We start from the raw sequence: 21637 nt of genomic DNA, 5'->3' as shown, positions 1-21637 counted from the left end.
ATTTTATATGAGCTGTGGACATTTCCAAAGCAAACAATAAGTTCAAGTACAACATGCATGGTCGTGTTACAAGTGTTACCCAGCTGGCTAGGAAATCTTCAGTGAGCAAACAGGCTAAATGTGGAGAGTAAACAACTTCAGAAAAACCTACAACTCCAGGCCACTGAAAACAGCCTTTTATTTGTTTTCCTTAATGTCTAGTAAAATCTGATCCATTTTTTTGCAACGCTGCTGTAAAATCACCGGGTACGGGCATCACTGGCCCGTAGCTCACCCTGGCCCGGCCGCGGAGCCCATCACCCGGGACCTGGGTCCGCAGACAGGGGTGGAAAACCAGGTGCTGGTGAAGGAGGGTGCTGCCGGGGGGACAGTTCTGAGGGGGCTGTCACCCGGCGAGTGGGCTCTTCCCACGACGTCCAAGGGGAGAAGCCCCGCGGCGGCCTCCCAGTGGTCCTGCCCACGCGTGAGGGCGATCTGAGCTCTCCCCATGACCAGCATCTGGGCTGGGGCCGGAGCAGATAATCATAGAATCACCAGGCTGGATGCTGAGCATCTCCACGGGGCGGTGAGCGGGCACGGGTCACCTGGAAGGGGGCCGGGGTTTCTCCGCCCGCGAGCATCGTGCCACTGCCAGGTCTCCTTTCGAGAAACCCACGGGGCCGGGTGGCGCCACCAGTGCCCCCAGCAGCTCCCCCGCGTCCCCACGGCAGGACGTCCTGCGAGAGGCTCCCGCCCGGCTCCGGGCCGTGCTGGGGTCTTCGACGCAGGAAATGATGTAACTAAAACTGAAGATTTTGGGGTGTCACTGATTTACTTTCTTTGACGCAGAGGTCCCGGTCGGCGTCGCCCCGGAGACGGAGAACTACCCGAGCGAAGCAGCCCCAGCTGGACGCCGATGGTCTCCGCCACCAGAGGAGAAATCGTGTTGGGAACCAGGAGAACCCGGTGCGTTGTTCCCAAGCCATCGAAGTAGCGGCAAAATCCGAGCGGCGTGGCTGCTGCTGTCCCCCGGGGCGCTGCGGGAGGGAGGTGCGGGATGGAGGTGCGGGGCATCGGCACTGGCCGAGCTCCCGTGTTGGTATTCACTTTAACAGAGCTTGAATGGGACTTTTTTTTTTTCTTCTCCCCCCCGCCCCGCTTTTTAAAAAAAAAAGCCAAAGCTTTGTTGTGCTAAACTAGTTGGACGAGTTAGGGTGTCGCTGCTCCCGATTGCTCTGGCCAATGGAACCCGATCCACCCTGCTGTGCGTAAGAGCGCAATTAAGGATTTAACCAAGCCTATGCTGCGCCCCAGCCAGCAGTCTGCCGGAGACAGACACAGCGCCGCAGCCTCCTCCCCCAGACATGTCTGCTTAGAGCCCAGCAGCCCCAGCCAGCCGCCGGCTCCGAGCTATGACAGGAGTATTTGACAGAAGGGTCCCCAACATCAGATCCGGCGACTTCCAGGCTCCTTTCCAGACGGCCGCAGCCATGCACCACCCGTCCCAGGAATCTCCCACTTTACCCGAGTCCTCGGCTACGGATTCCGACTACTACAGCCCGGCGGGGGGAGCCCCGCACGGCTACTGCTCGCCTACCTCGGCTTCCTACGGCAAAGCCCTCAACCCTTACCAGTATCAGTACCACGGCATGAACGGATCTGCTGGTAACTATCCTGCCAAAGCCTATGCAGACTACAGCTACGCCAGCCCCTACCACCAGTACGGCGGCGCTTACAACCGCGTCCAGAGCTCCTCCAGCCAGCCAGGTGAGAGCCGGGGGCGAGCGGGGGGACTGGGAGAGAACACCCGGCGAAGCCCCTTTCCCCACCCCGGGGACCGCGGAGATGCGGCTTTCGCTGAACCTCAGGGAGAAATGAAAGTTTTAGGGAAAAAAAACCAAACAAAACAAATAACTAACTAAATAAATAAAATAGAGAAGGAAAATTAAAGAAAGTTTTTTTTTAAAAAAAAAATTAGAAACCTGGCTTTAGTTTTCCTGACTGAAACACAAATCCTAGGAGCTGTGCTTTAGAGAAAGAAACGGCGGTCCGCTGCCCCCGGGCCCCCGCGGCTGCCTCCCTCCTCCTTCCCCCCGCAGGAAGAGAGGGGAAAATAGCCGAGCCTTGTTGCGTGTCTCAAACTCAGGTTCGCGGTGGCAAAGAAAGTTTCCTTCCCCCAGTGCTGGAGGGGAGGGGGAGGAGACTGGGAGGGGGAGCTCAGACGGGCTGCGGAGCCGAGAAGGCTTTTTACCAGAAAACGACGCGTTTTTAGCGCTTTCCGTTTACTTCCCTGTAAGCCGAAAAAAAGGGAGAAGAGGAGGACGGGGCCGGGGGGGTACAAAGGGAGCCCAGAGCCAAGCCGAGCGGCCGGGTCTCGGCCGGGGAGAAGGGCGCGGGGGCGGCGGTCGGCGCGCCGGGGAGGTCTCCGCTCCGGGCCAGCTTCTTCCCGGCAGGGCACCGGGAATCCTGCTTATTCCCGTGGCGGAGCGCCCCCGCCCTCCCGGGGCGGCTGCGGGGGGCCGGGGAGGGAGCGGGTCCCCCCCCTTTCCCCGGGGGGAGCCGCGGGGCCCCGCCGGGCCGGCGCCGCCGCCCTGCCCGGCCCGCGGGCGGGACGCTGCCCGGCGCGCAGCGGAGCCGCGTCCTAACGTCTGTGTCTTTCTCCCGCCCTTGCGCCCGTGCAGAGAAGGAGGCGGCGGAGCCCGAGGTGAGGATGGTGAACGGCAAACCAAAGAAAGTGCGCAAACCCCGGACTATTTATTCCAGCTTTCAGCTGGCGGCGTTGCAGAGGAGGTTTCAGAAGACCCAGTACCTCGCCCTGCCCGAGCGCGCCGAGCTGGCCGCCTCCCTGGGGCTCACGCAGACGCAGGTACCGCTCCGGAGCTCAGGTTCCCCCGGGAGAAAGGGAAGGGAAGGGGCCGGGGGCGGCGGGGAGCGCGTCCCTCGCAGCCGCGGGGCGCCGGCTTCGCCGGGCGGGCGTTCACGGTGCCTGTTTCCCTTCCCCTCCTCCCTCTTTCCTCCCCTCTCCTCTCCTCCCAGGTGAAAATTTGGTTTCAGAATAAAAGATCCAAGATCAAGAAGATCATGAAGAACGGGGAGATGCCCCCGGAGCACAGCCCCAGCTCCAGCGACCCCATGGCCTGCAACTCCCCACAATCGCCTGCGGTGTGGGAACCTCAGGGCTCGTCCCGCTCCCTCAGCCACCACGGCCACGCACACGGTCACCCCTCGAACTCCAACCCGTCCCCCGCATCCAGCTACCTGGAGAACTCCGCTTCCTGGTACCCCGCCGCCAACTCCATCAACTCCCACCTCCAACCCCACGGCTCCCTACAGCACCCGTTAGCGCTGGCCTCTGGGACAATTTATTAAGAGTCTCACCCTTACTATTTTACTTTTTATTATTTTTTTGGTTTTGTTGTTCCTTGGACTCCTGTGTTTTACTGTTAAGGAATAATAATGAAAGGAATGCATATGGGGAATTTTTAAAAGGGAAAAGAAACAAACAAAAAGATTAAAATGTGTAAAGCTTGTGCATGTAACTTATTGCATTTCAAAGAAAACCCTTTTTTATATGAAACGGACATTTTTTGGCTCAGCTGTGGACACTATGAATGGTGCCTTGAAATCTATGACCTCAACTTTTCCAGAGACTTTTTTTCAATATTATTTTAACCCTGTAAATAAGTGTAGATAGAGGAATTAAACTGTATATTCTGAATAAAATAAAATTATTTCGACCACGAGAAACGTTTCCAAATTACCCCTTCTTCTATTAGTAAGAGGAAATAATAATAATAACAATAATAATGATGATGATAATAATAATGCCAATTTGCTTGCAGAGAACGAGCGAGGAAGGTGGGATTCTGAGGATCCCGACCCTGGGCGCTCCCATCCGATCGCCGTGTCGTGCTGTGCCATCGTATTCCAGGCGTGTTGGCAGGATCTGAGCCCTGTAGGTCCCCCCGGGCGAGCTGAGGGGCTGCAAAAGGGGCTTTTGCAAGACCCGCCTACGCCTTAACGCAGAGTAGAAGCGAAAAGCTGCCCGTCCTAACGCTAGAAAGCAACTCTCTCGCCTTAAGTCACCCTGAATCCTTTCCTGAGAGCAATTAGCATCGAGAGCTGCACACTCCACAGCCCATCAGTCGCCCGTGTGCGCTCGGCTAATTATACAAATTACGTTTCCGTCAAAGGGAGCCACTAAATATGAGAAAAGGATAAAATGAGGGCCCCGCTCCCCTCGCTCCTGATAAAAAGCCTGCGGCGGCTCCGGCTGAAAAAGGGACTCTGCCGAGGTATTTCCTTTTTTTTTTTTTTTTTTTATCTTCATCTACATGATTTAAGGAAAAAGCCGGGCGGCGGGCCACGGCCAGGGCTGTCCGGTGCACCGGGAGACGGGGGCACCGGCCGTCGAGGCGGGGGGAGCCCCGCTGGGAATTCGCGGCCGTGCGGGGTAAGGCGCCGGCAATGCATGAGACAAAGGCGTCTCTTGAAGGATCGCCGAGATGAAAAATTACCCCCTGTCACCCGAGGATGGCAGGGAGAGCGCTGGCACGGCCGGGAGAGGAGGCCTGAAAAGGCAGGCTCCTGCCCTGGGGCGCAATTACCTGTCTCGTCTTCCTCCCCACTGCCCTCCCCCTCTTTCCTTGTCCCCCTCCTTTCTTCTCCCTCCTCTCCTGCCACGTTTTGTACGTTAGTGTGAGTGCGTGTGTCGGCGCGCGTGTGCGTGTTTTCTCCCCAAAGAAAGAAGCCCGGGGTTGCTCTTTTGTAACAGGTTTGGGGGTAAATGGCTTGAAGTACAATAGAGCAGTTTGTTCGGTAAAGCTGCTCCCTGCTCGCCGGGGAGGGATGCGTGGGTGCCGGAGACAGGGCGGTGGGAGCTGCCGCCTGCCCACCCGCTGCCGGAGAGCGGGCAGCCGAAAACCTTGGCTTTGTTTCTTCTGCTAACTTTCACTCCCTGAAAAAAAAAAATATATATACTCGACTTTTTCATTTTCTTCCGTTCTTTTCCTCGTCTCCCTCTAGCCAAGCATTCTTTTATTTTTCAAAGCGCAGTAAGAGATTCTCCCCTTCCAATGGTCCCTTCCATTTCCAGAAATGCTTGCACGCGAGAAGTGGAAGCCTGTTTCCCAGGCCGGTCCGTCCACCCACCCTTCCCTTTGAGGAGATGCTGCGGGTCCCTGCGGTCCCGGTGACCCGCTCGGGGCGGGCGGGATGCTGGCAGGCGGGATGCCGGGCAGCCTGGGCTCTGGCGAGCGTCCCCCTCCCCGAGCCAACCGTGTCAGCTCGGGTCGGTTTCCATGGCGGTCCCTCTCCTTGCTTAACTTCTCTTTCTCCCAGCTCGTGGTGGTGTTGGGCAGGTCGGAGAGATCCTGGCACTCCTTCCTAGGAGAGGGTAGCCAGAACCGGTTAGGAAATGCCCCTCGTCGTGGCTTCCCGTCGCCGCGGCCCCGGCCCCGGGGCACCCTCGAGGTCTACAGCCGCCCACCCCTGCGTGAGAGCCTGGGCCCGACGGGAATGCTCCTGTCGCCCTGTCCCGGCCCGGGCAGGCACAGCCCGGCGCCTCTCCCCGCCCGGGCGCACCCTCGGGGCTCCGGCGGCGGCCAGAGGGAGCCTGGCTTGTCCGGGCGTCCCTCCTTGCCTCCCTGGGAAAGGGATGGGATGAACTGTCCTTTGTCTGACGCTGGGTTTGGGCTCAGTGGATTGCTGGCTCGGGGCTTTTTTTTTTTTCTTCCTCTTCTTCTTCTCCACCTTCCACACACACACACACACACACCCACACACACCCGCGAGCTTTTTCCCCTCCCTTCTCTTTTCCTGGCGGCCACTTCCATGTGGAGCCGGGGCAGCCCGGGGAGCCGAGAGGAGCCACATTCCTGTGGGTGCCGAGCGGCTCCAGGGCTAAGCCACAGGGCCTGACACAGACAGACAGACACACAGATCGGCCCGCAGCCCCAGCTGCCCCACCTCGAGAGCTCCTGACACTGCCTGCACCTCTAAGGCTCTCTCACCCACAGATACATTTACCTCCCATCCATTCGCCCCCGAACGGGGCTCACACACTCAAAATCTACCCCCCGACACACACAACTGACTGTTCGCCTCCCCCAGCTACGGACACCGGGGAAACACCTTCCCCTGTCCCCGCAAAGAGCCCCCGCTGCCCCCTGCCCGGGCATCTTCGCATCGCTCGGAGGGGAAGAGCTTCTATCCTGGGGAGCGCTGCCTCCTCGCCAAGCGACTCGGTTTCCCACCCGCTCCTCCCTAGGGAAAAAGAAGTCCACCCCCTCCAACCTGTCACCGCGTCAAGGCGCTCGTCAGGCATTCCCGTCGCCCTCTCGCTCCCCTCGGACTTCCCCGTGAATCCGCCGTTCCCCTGCGGGCGCTCCCGCCCCGCCGCCCGCAGCGCCGCGTCCCGAAGGGGCACCGCACATGTGGCATCGATTAAAGATTGTACCACGCAATTTTGCGACTGACAGACTTTAGGGGGTTCGGTTGTGGCTTAGGGAAAGGCGATCTATTGCTTCAAGAAAGTCAGAGTGGGGTGGGATGGGGTGGGGAGAAGCCACTCTTCTTGCTTTCAGTTATTTGAGCGGTTGCCTGCAGTAGCGCAACAACCTGCTTTATAGGTCAGACAATAGCCCTGAAATTAAGCCTCCATCTCTCTCTCTCTCTTTCAGGGAGAATCTGTTACATCAATTAAATGTTTCTGCTCTTTGTTCGGCGGTGCGTCTATTTACGCTCGATTTGGGAGGACGAGCAATGGTTTGTCTGCCAGAAATACAGACCCGATAAATCCCGACACCCACTCACGCTCCGGGTGTCCACGGACACGACCTCCAAGGCCACGGGAAAAGCTCACAGGCACCCTCACCTCCTTTTTTTCCCCGTTTAGGTGAGGTTCGGGGAGCCAAGCTCGGCCAGAAGCTGCAACTGATTCAGCACTTGGCAAGGAGGAGCCTGGGGATGGTTCCTCGCTCTCCTCCCGCTGCTGCCTGCCCTTTGGCAGTCACGGAGAGGTTGCCTAAACCTCAGCCTGGGTTTTGCAGCAGGGATCAGCGAGCGTCGCCGGGCCAGATCCTGACCTGGCTCCGTGCTTTGCAGCGGCATCGTCTGCCTGGCTGCGGAGCCGGCCCTCCACCCCAGGAAATCTTTACAGCCTCCTCGATATGCACCATATAATGCGTTTTATAGGGCTTTCACCTCGCGGTGTCCAACACCATTTCCTTCCCTTTCTTCGCCTTATTTGTCTTAATTACAGTGGAGAAAAAAAAAAACAAAACAAGCGCGCAGAGGAAGGCTGCGGGCTGCCGGGAGCAGCCCGGGGGAGCCGGCAAGGATCGGTACCGGCGCCCCTCCTGTACCCTCAGGTACCTGCCGGCGGGGCCATTATAAACGGGGCAGGTTTGTATATTTCACGTTCAGGGTTAATAAAAGCTAATAAAAGCTAATCAGAAGTCGAAAGCGAACTAGCCCAATGAGTTAACCTCGCTAGCTGCAGGTAGTCCTGTTAGCCGGGCTCTTTCGGTTAATTAATTACAATTGAGTCGGTTCTGTGGTAATTTCCTTAAGGACCCCTGACGACTGGTCCCGGAGGGGCGCGGAAGCGCGAAAGGCCGCGGGTTCCGCCACCTCCCGCGGAGGATGCTCGGCCCCCCGCACCCCGCATCTCTCAGCTCGCGCCCCGCATCCAGCCCCGTTACGGGGCTCCCGGGGCTTCGTGCCCGAAAATGACCTGAAGGGCGGCACCCGACAAAGGCGAGCCGGCTTTTGGGGATGGGGGGAGCCCGGGGATCGTCCGGGTACCTGGGAGAGACTGCCGGGAAGAGCCAAGCCTGGAGGCGGAATAATGCAGCCAGGAGCCCGAAGCATCAGCCCCCGCCTGCACAACAGGCTCGCCCTCCTCGAGATTTGGACACGTAACGCTGCAGACCACTGATTTGCTATTTTCTTAATTCCCGCTCTTCTCATTCCCTATGAATCAAACAGCCTTTTGTCCTTCAGAGTTTGATTTGATCGCTACTGTTCACATTTCACTTTTGTATTTTTCTCTCCCTATACCATTACTCATTGAGTGCCCCGTGAAATTACAATCGTACATTTTCAACTCAGCAACCCATTTGCAGTGCAAAAATAGGGTCTAAATAATGGCTGAATTAGCCCTACTGGACAGTTTCAGATGTAACACTCTGTAATAATTATATTGCAGGCTGGATTAGGATGCTATTATCATAATCTGGACGTTTACAATTATCTGTAATTTGCAAAGATGCTCCAGGTCTTGATTACAGCAGTTTTTTTTATCAAGCTAACCATCACTAAACAGTGACAGTAATAACAGCTAATTTTGCTGGCAATATAAGAGGTGCTGGGGTGTGCAAACAATTTCACACCTGGATGTGCTCACTCAACCAAGAATATAGAGAAAGAGCTTCTGCCCTGAGACTCAGAAAAATATTCTCCACTGCTTCTGTTCAGTATACATTTCTAGACCCTGATCCTTGCTTAGCAGATTTTCAGAGGGGGTAAGTTTTGGGGGTCGCTTGGGTTTGGGGTCGGTTTGTGCCTGCTCCGCGCCTTCGAAGGAGGCTCGCTCCGTCTTTGCTCGTTCCCTCAGTGTCGCGGTCACTCACGCCGGTAATTTCCCTCTCCGGGCCGGACCCCGACAGCTCCGCGCCCCCTTTCCCACCCCCCTCCTCCGGGACCCCGGCGTCCCCCCGCACACGGCCGGGCGGTTGTGGTGGGGGGGGCCGCCGGGCTTCCGGAGAGGCTGCACAGGGCTCGGCGACCGGCGGAGAAACCCCGCGAGCCCCGGGTGCGCGGCGTCGGCAGCGCGCCCCTCCGCGCCCATCCCCGCGGCCCCGGGGCGGCGGGGGCCGGCGGGCGGTGGCGGGGCCGGCGCTGGCAGCCCGGCGGCGGCAGGTTTGGAGGCGGGCGCGGGGAGCTGCCGCCTCTCCATCCATAGATGCCGCTGTTTCACGAGAGTCTCCCGGGGCGGCAGCCGCGCGAGTGGGAGCCGGCGCTGCTGCCATTCGCTCCCACCCCGCTCTCGGGAAGGCCGGCCTCCCTCGCCTATCTCCCACTCTGTTAAGCTCACCGGGCTTTTTTTTTAAATTATTATTATTATCATCATCATCATTTGTTCGTTTGCTTGTTGCCTGCGCTTTATTTAAGCCTACCTGAGAAATCACGCGCGGGGGAGGAGGGCACGACGCGCTGAGGTGCTTTCCGCGCCGACACCCACGCTGGCACCGGCGAGGTGCAAGGACGAGCCCCCCGAAAGCCCACGAGGAGCGGGGAGACCCCCTCTCAAGCCCCGTCCCCCCGCCCCCCAGCCCGCCAGCGGAGGAGGGACCGCCCGCCGCCGTCCCCACTCGGGGGCTGCAGCGAAAGGGTTAAAGCGGCGGCGGGGACCGTGGGGACCGGGACCTGCCGGGCTGAGCTTGACTAGGCTGGGCTCGGCTGGGCCGGGCTCCCCGGGGCGTCCTCCCGCGGGTTGAGCACGGAGGGTGTCGAGCGGGGGATTCTGGAAGATGCGCACACTCACACTCACACTCACACACACGCGCGAACGCTGTTGGTTTAAATGTATGGTAGCTTTCTCTCCAGTGTCATTTGAATAATTCAGTGAGCCCCACTACCAGCTGTACTTCTGAAGCCTCTTCCATTCTTTTCAGCATTATAATTTTGGTTAATTTTCAATTTTAGGCCCTACGTCTCTGCAATTTGTGTATGAATAACAGAATAATTTTCCTCTTTTGTTTCGCCTTTCCTGTTCCTGAATCTAAATAAAGATGGCTTTTTAGTATTAAAAGTGGAAGAAAATTACAGGTAATTATCTTTGACGGTAAAAACGCTGTAATCAGCGGGCTACATGAAAAATTACTCTAATTATGGCTGCATTTAAGAGAATGGAAAAAAACCTTCTTGTGGATAAAAACCTTAAATTGTCCCCAATGTCTGCTTCAAATTGGATGGCACTGCAGCTGGAGGCTTTGTTCAGAATTGATCCTGGGGAGCTCTGAACCCAAAGTTTCACAGTGGGAAGGGGAAAAAAAGAAAAGAAAACATTTTTCCTAATGTAACAATACGAATGGTAGAAAATGACAAGACTGATCGGTTTTAAACCACTCTGAAGACTGACTGAGCGTGGAAGTTGCTCAAAAAAAAACCCCAAAAAACACCCCCCAAAAAACTGGTATATTGGTAAGTAGTCTTTGCTTTGTGTCTAATTATAGTGACTGTCCTTTTGCACGACTGTATGTAGCTGTCATTATATGGAGCACTCTGAGGATCTCTATTGACTTCTGATAAATGGCTCAGTGGTTTCAAGGTTCATAATTTGAAGGATGCCCAGGTCTCTAGCCATTAATTCTCGCAGTATGGGGCACCCAGCTTGGATGAGGAAAGGGCTTTTCATTTGCAGTAGTTGCTGTGCTTTCCACAACTTGGCGAGGCTGGAGCTGGCTGGACAGCGTGTTGTGTGCCTGGGCACCTCTCAGGGCTCCGCAAAACATTCCTCAGCTCGCATTGTCTGCTCTTAAAAAACAAAGGAGGGCGCCTCCTTTCTTAATAATTTGGAGCCTCCAACCTTTGAGAAGAAAAGCTGGGCTCTGAGCTCAGCCTTGGCGAGAAAGCTCAGCTGAGCCGCGGAGCAGTGAAATCGCAGCAGAAATGGCCGGGTGATTAGAAACGTCTTCTGGGCTTATCTTTGCGGTCTCGAGATCTCCTGTCTTAACCGTAGCCTTACAAGTTAACCCCACCGCTCCCCCCTCCCCCCTTTTCTGTCTTTGCGGGCGGATGGATGCTCCGGGAGCGGTGTCCGTGCGTGCGGGCAGCGGGGGGACAGGGCGGAGGGAAAGAGGAGCCAGGCGGGCGTTTTGTGGCTTTTACTCTCTATATGAAAGAAGACAAAACCATACAAAGTATATATACAACTAAAATTCAACAATATATACAGAAACGTTGCTCGGGGGGAAGGTCCCTCTCGCTCGGTGGGTGAAACCACCGCCAGGTAGCGCCGAATCTTCCTGTCCCGGACCGCGGCGGCGGGTCCTGCCGCGGGTCCCTCGCTCCATCCTTCCTTCTCGTCTCCGGGAGCGTATCCGGCTGTGTGCGGGCGTGTGCGGGTGCTCTTAGCGGGAGATGGTGGGTACTTCTGAGCCGCAGCCCATTGCATTTTGAGAAAGCATGCAGGTTTTGCTTCGTGGTAATGTTCCAATCTTACAGTATATTTTCATTTTTCAACCAGTCTCCTTTTTTTTTCCCCATTTTTTTCCTTTTTTAAAAAAATTTATTTCTTTCTTTCTTTTTAATCCCTTCTTCTCTCTTTTAATTTTCCCCCCTCCCCCCCAGTCCGGATTCGGTGAATAAAAATGAAGGAGCTTTGATTAGTCTCTCTTTCATCATGGAATGTCTTTAGGTCATTAAACAAGTAAAAACGGCTGCCATGGTAGATTCAGGTTCTTCTTGTGGGCAAAGTCTGTAAAAAGTTTGTTTTGACGTGTACTCCACAGAGAAAGAGGCTGGTGCCTTGGAGTCCAAAGGAAAATATCCTAAAGAGAAGTGTCTTCTGTGCGCCAGAGTGAAAATTGTGTCTTTCCGTTCAAGATCAATCGCTGAGGTTACTTAAAAAAAAAATAAAATAAAATAAAGCCACTCTGTCTCTGCCGCATCTACAAGTTCACACAGAGCCTGCTGGCTGGCACGGCGTGGCAAAGCAGGGGAACTTCTTGCCATGTCGAGACGAGGCGTTCTTGGGAGATTATTTCTCTGGGACAATTCACATCATTTGTGGTCTCTGCATTGTGTCTTGATGTGGAGAAGAATACCAGTGAGAATAGCCAGGCATGTAGCTATTGGGAGGCATATTGACTCCCTTGGCAGAAGCTGAAACGTCCCAGACTGGAGGCAGAGCCGGAGAGCGAGGGGAGAGGGCGGCAGAGCCGGGCAGAGGGTCACTCTCGTGGGGGTTGCTGCCCTGCTTCAGCAGCTTCTTGAATTTGGAGCGTTTGTTCTGGAACCAGATCTTCACCTGTAAACCAAAACGTAGCAGATATTAGGCTGCCGACAGCGTCCGGGGCACGGCAGGGAGGATCCCGGGCACCAAGGTTTTGCTCTAGGGAAGGTCTTGAAAGCCCCCACCAGTCGGGTGTGAAGCTGGAAACGGGGAGAAGGGAAGGAGAGGCAGCTACCTCTGCTCTGGGGCTCTGGATATTACTGCAGGGAACAGGAGAGGCAGAGCGGAGCTGGAAGTCGAGAGAGATGGAGGCTTTAACCTGGAACGTTATATTCCCTGGGCAGGCCGTATTGATTCATCTGCAACAAGAGTACAGGCTCTGAGCTGTCCCGCTTTAACGCCTCGTTCAGAATTTTGGAGGTCATTTGATCATTTGGGCAAACTGTTGTCAAAGACGGGCAATCATATGGTTTTGTGCCAGGAGACGGGAGCCAATAGACAAAAGGCACCTTACAAAGAAATCGCGCATCCAAAAACATGCATGATCAAGCAGTCTCTGGTGATATGACAGGGGAGGAGGCAGAAGGGACCAGGATTGTGGCTTTATTTTAAAAGTTGTTCTTAAAGAAAGCAAAATTCTCTTTTCTCAGCGCGTAATTGGTTATTAGAATTTCTTAGGGTCTCATCCTGCCCCTAATCCAGCAGAACTCCCGAGGAGGAGCACTGCCGTCGATGAGGTGTGCAAGGGTCGAGCCCACACTGGCAGATCAGAATTATTATATACGTGATATACGTGTAAGACATACACCTGCACGTATTTCTTAAAATAAAGCAAAGAAAAATACTCCCACTTGCGCATTTGACCTCGGAAACTTTGCAGATGTGATGTTAGGGCATGCTTGTCCAGCTACATGCTCGGGATCGGGCCCCTAAATCTACCCGTGCGAGAGAGAGAAAGCGAGATTGCAAAGGAGAGACAACGCTCAAGCGAAGGGTACTAAAATCCCATATGTAAAACCATCAGTTCTATTCCCATGATTAATGTTTGCTGAGTATTTGAAAAATCACCGGCTGGAAGCGACTGTTATCTGTGACAATGATAAAATCCTGAAGTTATTTGTTAAGCTTATAAATTGACATGATTACCTTTTACCCGAATTGATCCCATCTATCCCTGCACTTCTCCGCAAAACCCCGCCTGGGAAGCCTGTAACAACTCATATGTCTTTCAAGCTTAAATTAGCAGAATGGCACAGCTACTCCAACCACACTTAACTATGGCTTAACCTGCTGTAATTTTGTACACGGCTGTCTTTGATCTCCAGATCTATTATCACCTTTTGTACATTTTGCCCAAGGGTAACCGCTGCATTTGCGTTAGTCATTCAGGGTGAATTAACTATTGATTTTACAGGTATTTCCTAACGTGTTCCTGCTTCTCCTCTACCTATATGTGGCAGTTAAGCAGCTTTGCTCTGGTTTTAGCTCTACTTCAGGCCCAGCCGTTCCTTGCCTTTGTTTTGTCCTCCTTTTCACAGCTGGGCAATCACATCTCGGTGCCGGAATTGTCCGAAAATGCAGGCAATTTTAAAACGAGAGGCTGCGGGAAGGGCACATTCAGCTCCTTCTGCGGCAGAACGACCTCTCTGCGGTGCGCTAGAGAAGTGCTGTCACACACAGACGGCACCCAGCGCGTTACCTTGTGCACCGTTCCCGTACAGAGGCCAAAACCTTTAGGGAGCATCGTCGCGCGCTTGGCCTTTAATTGCTCGAGCAGGATTTCAGTGATTTGGGATTCCCAGTAATTACCTGTGTCTGGGTAAGTCCTAATGAAGCTGCCAGTTCAGCTCTCTCTGGAAGTGCCAGGTACTGAGTCTGCTGAAAGCGATGATTTAAAGCCTGGAGTTGTAGACTAGAGTATATGGTTCGAGGCTTCCGAATCTTTTTCCCTTTTCCGTTGAATCTGATTTCACCGTTTTCAATCACTGTGGTTTTTTGCTGATCTGCAAGCAAAACAGCACAGCTGAAACATCCCCCTCCTTAGCTATCGAAACGCGGCCGTTTCGGCTGCCACGGCTCCCGAATCCCCAGCAGCGATGCCTGTTCGGCACCGCCGCGTACACACGGGATCCGGCTCTAAAAGCGCCCCGAGACGCAGCCTGGCAGCTCCCGGGGGGCAAAAGCTGCCCGGGAGCGGTGGGCACACTGCCATCCCGGGAAGTGGCGGGAAACGTAGTATTAAACCCCCGAAATACAGCGCAGCGCTGGCTGGACGAAGGGATGCCGGGTTCAAGGGCCATCCAGGTTTTATCCAGCTAATTGACTTCGCGTCGCCGGTTTGGCGGTCAGTGAATCACCAGTTCGAGATTTTAACAATGCTTTCCCCCACCCCCTGCCCCGCGCCCCTCCGGACAAACGATAAAAAAAGAAATTATATACATAAATCAGGCGGCACCCGAGCGGAATGCGAGCCGCTCGCCTGGAAACTTTCACTCCTCAGGTATTAGAAGGAATTTTGCCGGGAGCCGGTCCCGCCGTAACAAAGGCCGGCGGAGCGGGACTCGCGGGAGGCTCCGGTGCCGCGGCGGCGGGGGTCGCGGCGGGGGTCGCGGCCGCAGCCCGCGCCTCCGGGGCGGGGGGTGCCGGCGCGGCCGCCCCGGGGTGGGGGGAGCGGAGCGGGCTCACCTGCGTCGTCCGCCCGCGTCTGGCCGGCCGCGCCGCTGTTGTGGTAGGACTGGAGGTAAGGGCTGTGCTGCGAATGGCTCACGTAGGGGTAGGCGGCCAGCGAGCGGTGGTTGTAGGAGCCGGCGGTGCCGGAGTAGGGCGAGCCGTGGTGGTGATGCTGGTGGTGCGGGTGCGAGCCGGCGGCGGAGTGCAGGCAGTGCAGCGGGTAGTGGGCGCCGGCCATGGCCGGCGAGCTCTGCTGGGAGTGGGGAGGCGGCGGCGGCGGCTGTGGCGGCTGCTGCTGCCCGAACTCCATGAAGGCGGATTTGGAGGAGTCTTGCGCGTCCAGCCCGTCAGCCATCGTAGTCATGGTCATCATCAAAGTTTGGGAGGGAGAGCGCGGCGCTCCCCGGCTCGCCCCCCGCGCTCTGCCTGCTCTCTGCCCAGCCACCGCCGCTCCCCTTACCCGCCGCGGCACCGCTGGAGAGGCGGCGGTGATTTAATTTAATTTCTTTTCTTTTTTTTTTTTTCCGCCTTTTTTTTTTCCTCCTTCCCCCCCCCTTCCTCTCCAAGAAGCCGTTGTGCGAGGGGCCTCGTTCACTGAGGGAGGGGAGGAAGGGGAGGGCGGTGTTGCGGGGTGTGTGGAGGGGGAGGGCGGGCTACTCCCGCCGCTTTTTTACGCCGCTCTTTCCCTTCATCCCCCCTTCCTCCTCCTCCTCCGCGTGGGGTGGGTTTTTTAGTTGTTGTTTTTTTTTTTTTTTTTTGGCGGTGGGGTGCCGGGAAAGTTGGGGGCTCCGGCGCTACGACTTGAAGGGCAGGGACGCGCACAAGTCGAATGGTTCGTCTCCGGAGGGCAGCGCCTCCCTCATTGGTCACTCACCCCCTTGACGTCACCACCCCGCCGTGCCCGCCCCCCTTTTTTCCACCCCCCACTTTTCCCCCACCGACGCGCGGGGCCGCGGAGCGCGCTTAAAGCGGCCCCGCGCGTCGGTGGGGGAAAAGGAAGCCCTTACCCCATCCTCCTTCATCCCCCGCTTTCCAAACTCACGCATCCCCCCACTCACACGACCCCCTCCACCCCGTTCCCCCTTTGCGCGGTATTTTCAGTGCGGCGAAGCAACGCGCAGCGCTTTTTTCCGTGCTGAAAGAAGCAGCAGCAGCTCCCGTAATCGCTTTCAAATATATGCAAATGGCTACGTGCGGTTGGCGGTTTTGGCAAAAGCTTGATTAGGATATAAACGACCCAAGGATTAAAAAAAAAAAAAAGAAAGTGCCTGCGCCCTAAATTTGTCTTTAGATTACAATTCCAGTTGATTTTATTTTATTGTCAACATTGTTAATGATAAAAATAGAGTCGTTTTACAGTTATTTTTACTTTCTGGAAGGAGGCAATTAGACTTCTAATCAGGAATACACAAAAATCTCCCATGATTAACTGCAGTACTTTGTTCAAATTGCTGCTATAAAATTCAGAACAATTTGCCTGTAATGATTATGGACTGGGTTTATTTTGGGAGGTGGAATAAAAGTGGATATAGCATAAATTATCCTCTAATTATACACCAGTGTCGCCTCAATTATCCTCTTATCAAAATGGTTGTCTAACTGCCGCATTTAGTTTCAATTCTCTCCTTTTTTCTATAAAAAGAACTTCATACCTTGTTATTATTAATCCATTTATTATTTGCGAGGGGATTTATATCCGAACATCCAGGTGGTATTACCACTTCTCTTTCAAAGATGGACTGGGGAAAGACATTAAGTTTGATCCAGCGCGGCGGAGGATCTCTCTCTCTCCCCTCTTCTCTCTCTCCCCTCTCACTCTCTCACTCCCTCTCTCTTTTTTCCTCCCTCTTTCCCTCGCTTAAATCTCCTCGCGTCCAGCTAAGCATGAACTCCAGAGACAGACCTCGCCGGAAAGGACTGAGGTAGGAAGGACCCGGCGGAACTCGCTAAGCCTCGAGAAATCCGAAAGTTGCTCTAGATAGGGAAACGGGCTGGAGGCTTCGAGATTTAAAAACCAGCACCGGCACCAACAGACGCCGCTTGCAAAACCCCGAACAGCCCAGAGATACCCCCAGACCGAGCACAGGTTCCGACACTGCCTCTCCCAGGGACATTGCCTGAGGATTGGTTTCTAGATTTTGCAGATTTTCTTTTAAATCGTCGCTTTTGGATATATTTAGCGGGGTTTGATTTATCTTCTTGAGATCCACCCCCACCCTCTCTTTTCCCTTTCTTCGTTTTTTCTTGGGTTTTGTTTCTCCACGGCCGGGTTTTTAGTTCTGGGAAGCTGGGGGATGCGAGCCCCCTCTTTGCATCCCGCATCGGCCATGAGGGGTGGGAGGGAAGGAAGGGAGATGCGAAGCGATGCTCGGTCTGTGGCGGGGCGTAACACAGCGTTTCTCGGTGCTTATAGTTCAGCTGGCTTATTTCAGGGTTGTTTGGGAGAGCGTCTTTTTTTTTTTTTTTCCTGGGCGGCTGGGATGTTTTGTGCCCCCCTTACCCACCCTCTCACCGCTGTTTCACTTTTTGAGCCCTTGGAGTCGGTTCAGTAACTCTGAATGCAGTTGTAAGTGTCTTGCCTTGTTCTCCTGCTTTTAACAAGAGTTCCACTTTAACACGCGAAAGGGTAACCCGATCCAGGCGTTTACAAACCTACAATGAATAAAAATATAGAGAAAGGGGAAGAGAAGGGAAAGAATTCCTACTGGAACTCTTAAGTCATAGGAGTAGGTAATGTGCATAATAGGAACATTGGGCAGTTTTATTGCTTCATACCCTCCAGCTCGCTGTTAACATCGCGAAGGTGTTTATTTCGCAGGTGCACATACTGGCATTTTCTCCAGCAGCAAGAGCATGCATAACAAAACGTGTCAGAAAATGGGCTGAGGAGCGTTTGCAACACGTTACTTTCTTATTTCGAAATAATTCCTGCCTCATGATGGATGCTAACCCGGGCACGGGGGAGAGTTGGGCGGGAGAGGAGACCGGTTTGAAATAATATCTCGCTGCCACCTTAGCGAAGGGAATAAGGCGTCTGAGTCAGGCAACGTGAAACAAAAAGGAGAAGGAGGAAAGGCGGGGAGAGTCTGCGGGAGGTGCTCTTTCTATAGGCAGCAAAAGCACATGTGCATCCCTGGCCCCTCGCAGCTGACGGCCGAGCCGCCGTGCGGCGAGCGGGTGTCCGTCCCTCGGTGGGCGCCGTCGGGGGGAAGCGCTGTGCTCCCGGCGTGGCTCTTCCCGGCCGCGCTCAGGCGTCCTCGTCTGTCGTCACGACAGTCGGCTCCATCCAGCCTCACACCGATAATTTTCCCCAATTTCATTACGCAAATCTCCCGCTACGGAGCTGCCGGCGATTGGTCCATGTTAACGACTCGGCTGCAAGGAGTCACGCTGCTTGTCAATATTTATTGTTTTCTTTACTTTTTCTTCCCCCCACCAGTCCTCCTTTTCCCCGTGGCCTCTGGCACGAAAGATCAGCGCCTGCGGGGAGGGGAGCGCGGCAGGGCCGCTCGGCGGAGATGCCCCTTGCCCCGCCACCCTGTCCCTCCTCCCGTTGTCCGCACCGAGGGCAAAGGGGGCCGGGGTGGCAGCGCGGGGGCAATAGGGGCCCGAGCGTTGTCCTGGTAGAGGCGGCCGCAGGGGTGTTTCTCCTCTGAAGGGCAGGCAGACCCCGGGCCCACGGTCTGGCTCTGGGGCACCTGCCCTCCCCCGCTCCGGCTTGCTCGCAGCCCAGCTCCGTTACCGGGCTTCTTCTGAGGAAATAACACCTGAATCAGAAGCTCTGGGAGCAGTGGGATGCTCGTTCCCAGGGTGGGTGACTCAAGAGAAGGGAGAGGGGGCGGACAGCCCGCGCCTGCTCTCGCTCTCGCACCGCGGTGCCTCCGAAAGCGATCAGGCAGCAGTCACGAGTGGGGAGCGGAGCCGCGGAGGCGGGGATCGCGGGGGATGCTGCTGGCTTCGACCGAGCCGCTGGGGAGCCGGCGGGGCAGGGCGGGCTGGGGCGAGGGGCGAGTTAGGGGGCCGGGGGCTGCTGTGGGGCGGGAGCACCCGCCTCTGCCCGGGGAAAGGCAGCAGGATCTTATCGCCTGCGACCCCCCCTCCACTCCCGCCTGGCTTCTCCGCTCCAAACCCGAGCTCCCGGAGACGGATGCTGCGGCCCTGGCTGAGGACGATAAGGATTCGCCCTGCACCTTGCTCCGCGCATCCCCGGCTCTCGCATTTGAATCTTCCGCGGGGTGTGCACCCTGAGGGGGATTAGGGCCAGGCCTTCTTCTCCCCCGGGCTGGTCGAGAGCCGACGGGGCAGCTTCGCCTCCCGAATCGTGTCCCCCCGCTCCCTGCCCTGGGGAAGGAAGGAAAGTGGGTCCCCGCGCACCGGGCTCCCTGTGCCCCAGGACCAGGTGACTTCGTGCCATCGGACCTCCGTGTCACCTTAAACCGCGTCGCTTTAATGATGTTCGCGGGTAATACTTCCAAAAGACCGACGAGCGTGTGCGTGGCTTAAAGTCACATTTGTGAACCGAAAGATGTCACACAACAGACACAACAGTTAGAAGGAGCTGACGAACAACAGGAAACGGGGTTCTATTTTTAGGGTATAATAGGAAGTTAATATAAGCGGCCAGAGCCTTCCTATATGCCTCCGAGCACCCTCTGTTCCATTCATTCATTCATTCATTCATTCATTCATGCGTTCGACAATAATAACAGGGGAAAACAAACATTCCAGTTTCATTTCTCATCCCTTCCTTCCCGGGAAGTCCTGGCCTGGTGTTTGCACGGGTGGGCTCTTCAAGCGGAGACCTCTTTCGGGAGGCTTTGCCTGTTCGTGGGTTTGTTGAGGGGGGTGTGACAGCTGGTGGCGTTCGCCAGGAGAGACTCCTTCGGGATGCTCTGTCGGGGGGGGGGGCGGTGTCCTGCCCGCAGGAGGGCGCAGGGGCCGAGGGCTGCTCTCTGGGAGTATAAATCCCTCCTCCCCAATTCCCAGCAGAGTCTGGGAGAGTGTTTTTTGTCCCACCCCGGCCAGGGTGGCTGGAAAAGTCCGGGAAAGGCTTATTTCAGGAATGATGCTACTGCGTACTGGTTTTTCTCCCGCGGGAAGCCCGTGTACTTGCACAAAGCGGATACTGCAATAGGATTTTTTAAAGGGGCAGAGAAATTCGGGAGGGCGGAGGCTGGAGGAGGCAAGGGTTAGTGCGGGATCCCCTGTTTGGTTTTGGTTTTTTTTTTTTAGCAACAGAAGGGAATGCACAAAGCTCTCGGGAGAGAGTGGGAGTCTCCCGCAGAGTGGTGGTGGGAAAATCTCGAGAGAAGTGGAAAGCGGGAGAATATTCCAACTGGTGGCGATCCTCTCCAGACGCATTTTTGCGGAGAGGGTCCCTCGGCAGTGGCACCAGGACCCTCCCTCGGCTGGGGGGCGGCTGCGGCACCGCCCTGCCCTGGCAGAGCAGCAGCATCCACAGCCCCCAAGGGCGCTACAACAAAATGTCTCGCCTTCTGTCTGCCGATGACATTCCCCCGCCCCGGTCTCTCGAGCCTGTTTGCCCCAAACCACACGGCCTCGTCGTATTGTCGCCGTCTTAATACCAGCCGAGCGGGGAGCAAAGGCTCCCGCAGAAGGAGGTCACCTTCTCCAGCTGGAAGAGAGCTGTTTTAAGGAGAGACTGGGGCATTCGAGCGCTTCCAGTGCTAGAGCGAGAGGGAAGCGGAGGCTCCTCTGGATTTCTACCCACTTAGATTATTACAGACAGGCAGGCGTCAATGGCTTTCCATGCCGCGAGTGTGAACGAAGCGCCGGGGAGAGGGATAAATCCCAGCCCAGCCTCGCAGCTGGATCACACACGCCGTTCTCTATGTTGAAGCCTGGGTCAAAATAATAGGAGTCAGAAGGGGAAAGAGCCAGAGGGAACCAGCCACTGTCTCTTGTACAGATTTGTAGAGAAGCCTTAGCTGTAATTAAAACCTTACAACCAGATTCATTCAACGTGTGGCTCTGCAGAGGGTCGGGGATTGGGGCTTTTTGTTTGCTTAGTGTTTTGTCGCGTTATTGTCGTTGGTCGTTTTCCCTGGTGAGGGGAGTGAAGGTCTCGTTTGTGCGGCAGCGTGTGTGAACATTTGCTTTAAAACGGAACTAGGCTTCAGGCGGGTGGCTGCCCAGCTTGGGGACGGGACCCTCGCGGAGGGCCTGGCCGCCTCTGCCGCACCTGGCCAGGTGTGCATCATCACCGCCTCAACAGAAATCCCGGGCACGGGTGTCTCCCGTTCCGCCCCCCAAGGCGTGCGGCATCCCCGCGCGGAGCCTCCCCCGGCCCTGCGCTGGGAGCCGTACGTGGGAGAGCGAGAATGGGGGGAACCTTCCCCGCTGGGGGTCGGGGGGAGCCTCCCCGAACGCAGCCGCAGGTTAACAGACCCCCGCCTGGGAGGCTTTCACTTGGCAGGTGTCCCCGGGCGCTGCTGAAATGTTGATTTTAGCGGGGACTTCCGTTGTTTTGTTTTCTGTTCGAATGAAAGAACAAACAACGACAATTAAAAAACCCCAAAACCAAAACGCAAAAACCTATCCTTCTTCTGGCAGAAGAAGAAGCCATCCACTTTTTTTTTTTTTTAAAAAAAAAAAACAACCCACCGCTGTTGAGCGCCCATCCTGGAAGGGCTCAGAGGCGAATGGAAACTCGAAGCTCTCTCAAGTCAGCAGAGAGGCTACAATTTCTCCCGAGGCAGCAGCCGGTTTCTGCCCCGAGCCAAACGCCGAGCCGGGCCGAGCAGAGCTCGGTCCCGTCCCGCTGGCTCCCCGGCCGCCTTCGGGAACCCTCGGAATGTCTAGAGAGAAAGCAGAGGCTTTAATTGCGCGATGTCCTCTCCCTTCAGTGTGTTTCGCCTTCGTTTATTTTTAGTACACTTCACGTGCCTACACATTTCCCTTGTTGAGATCAGTGCAATTATTTACTCTACCTTTAGGGATGCATTTACCCAAGCATTGAATGGAAATGTAGTAAACACAGCGCAAAGTCAATGCAGTTATTGAGGTTTA

At 55.6% G+C, this 21637-nt stretch overlaps 2 protein-coding genes across 3 annotated transcripts; one reads left to right on the top strand and one right to left on the bottom strand.

Moving 5' to 3' along the window:
- Window positions 1–846: 846 nt before the first annotated feature.
- On the top strand, window positions 847–3730 carry DLX5 (distal-less homeobox 5). Its single transcript, XM_069859036.1, has 4 exons — window positions 847–945; window positions 1155–1746; window positions 2661–2845; window positions 3016–3730. Exons 2-4 carry the CDS (start codon window positions 1392–1394, stop codon window positions 3346–3348), a joined length of 873 nt encoding a protein of 290 aa, XP_069715137.1. The 5' UTR covers window positions 847–945; window positions 1155–1391; the 3' UTR covers window positions 3349–3730.
- Window positions 3731–11342: 7612 nt separating this feature from the next.
- On the bottom strand, window positions 11343–19086 carry DLX6 (distal-less homeobox 6). 2 transcript variants are annotated; one of them, XM_069859690.1, is made up of 4 exons: window positions 18983–19086; window positions 14624–15028; window positions 13748–13941; window positions 11343–12013 (listed from the first exon to the last, which is right to left on the bottom strand). In XM_069859690.1, exons 1-4 carry the CDS (start codon window positions 19020–19022, stop codon window positions 11762–11764), a joined length of 891 nt encoding a protein of 296 aa, XP_069715791.1. In that variant the 5' UTR covers window positions 19023–19086; the 3' UTR covers window positions 11343–11761. The 2 variants fall into 2 exon arrangements, with proteins under 2 accessions (XP_069715791.1, XP_069715792.1); XM_069859691.1 differs by lacking the exon at window positions 18983–19086 and having other exon boundaries at window positions 14624–15105.
- Window positions 19087–21637: the final 2551 nt, after the last annotated feature.

The sequence above is a fragment of the Phaenicophaeus curvirostris genome, chromosome 6 (assembly GCF_032191515.1).
Source record: "Phaenicophaeus curvirostris isolate KB17595 chromosome 6, BPBGC_Pcur_1.0, whole genome shotgun sequence".
NCBI classification, from domain to species: domain Eukaryota; kingdom Metazoa; phylum Chordata; class Aves; order Cuculiformes; family Cuculidae; genus Phaenicophaeus; species Phaenicophaeus curvirostris.
This window is presented reverse-complemented; position numbering and strand designations above follow the sequence as displayed.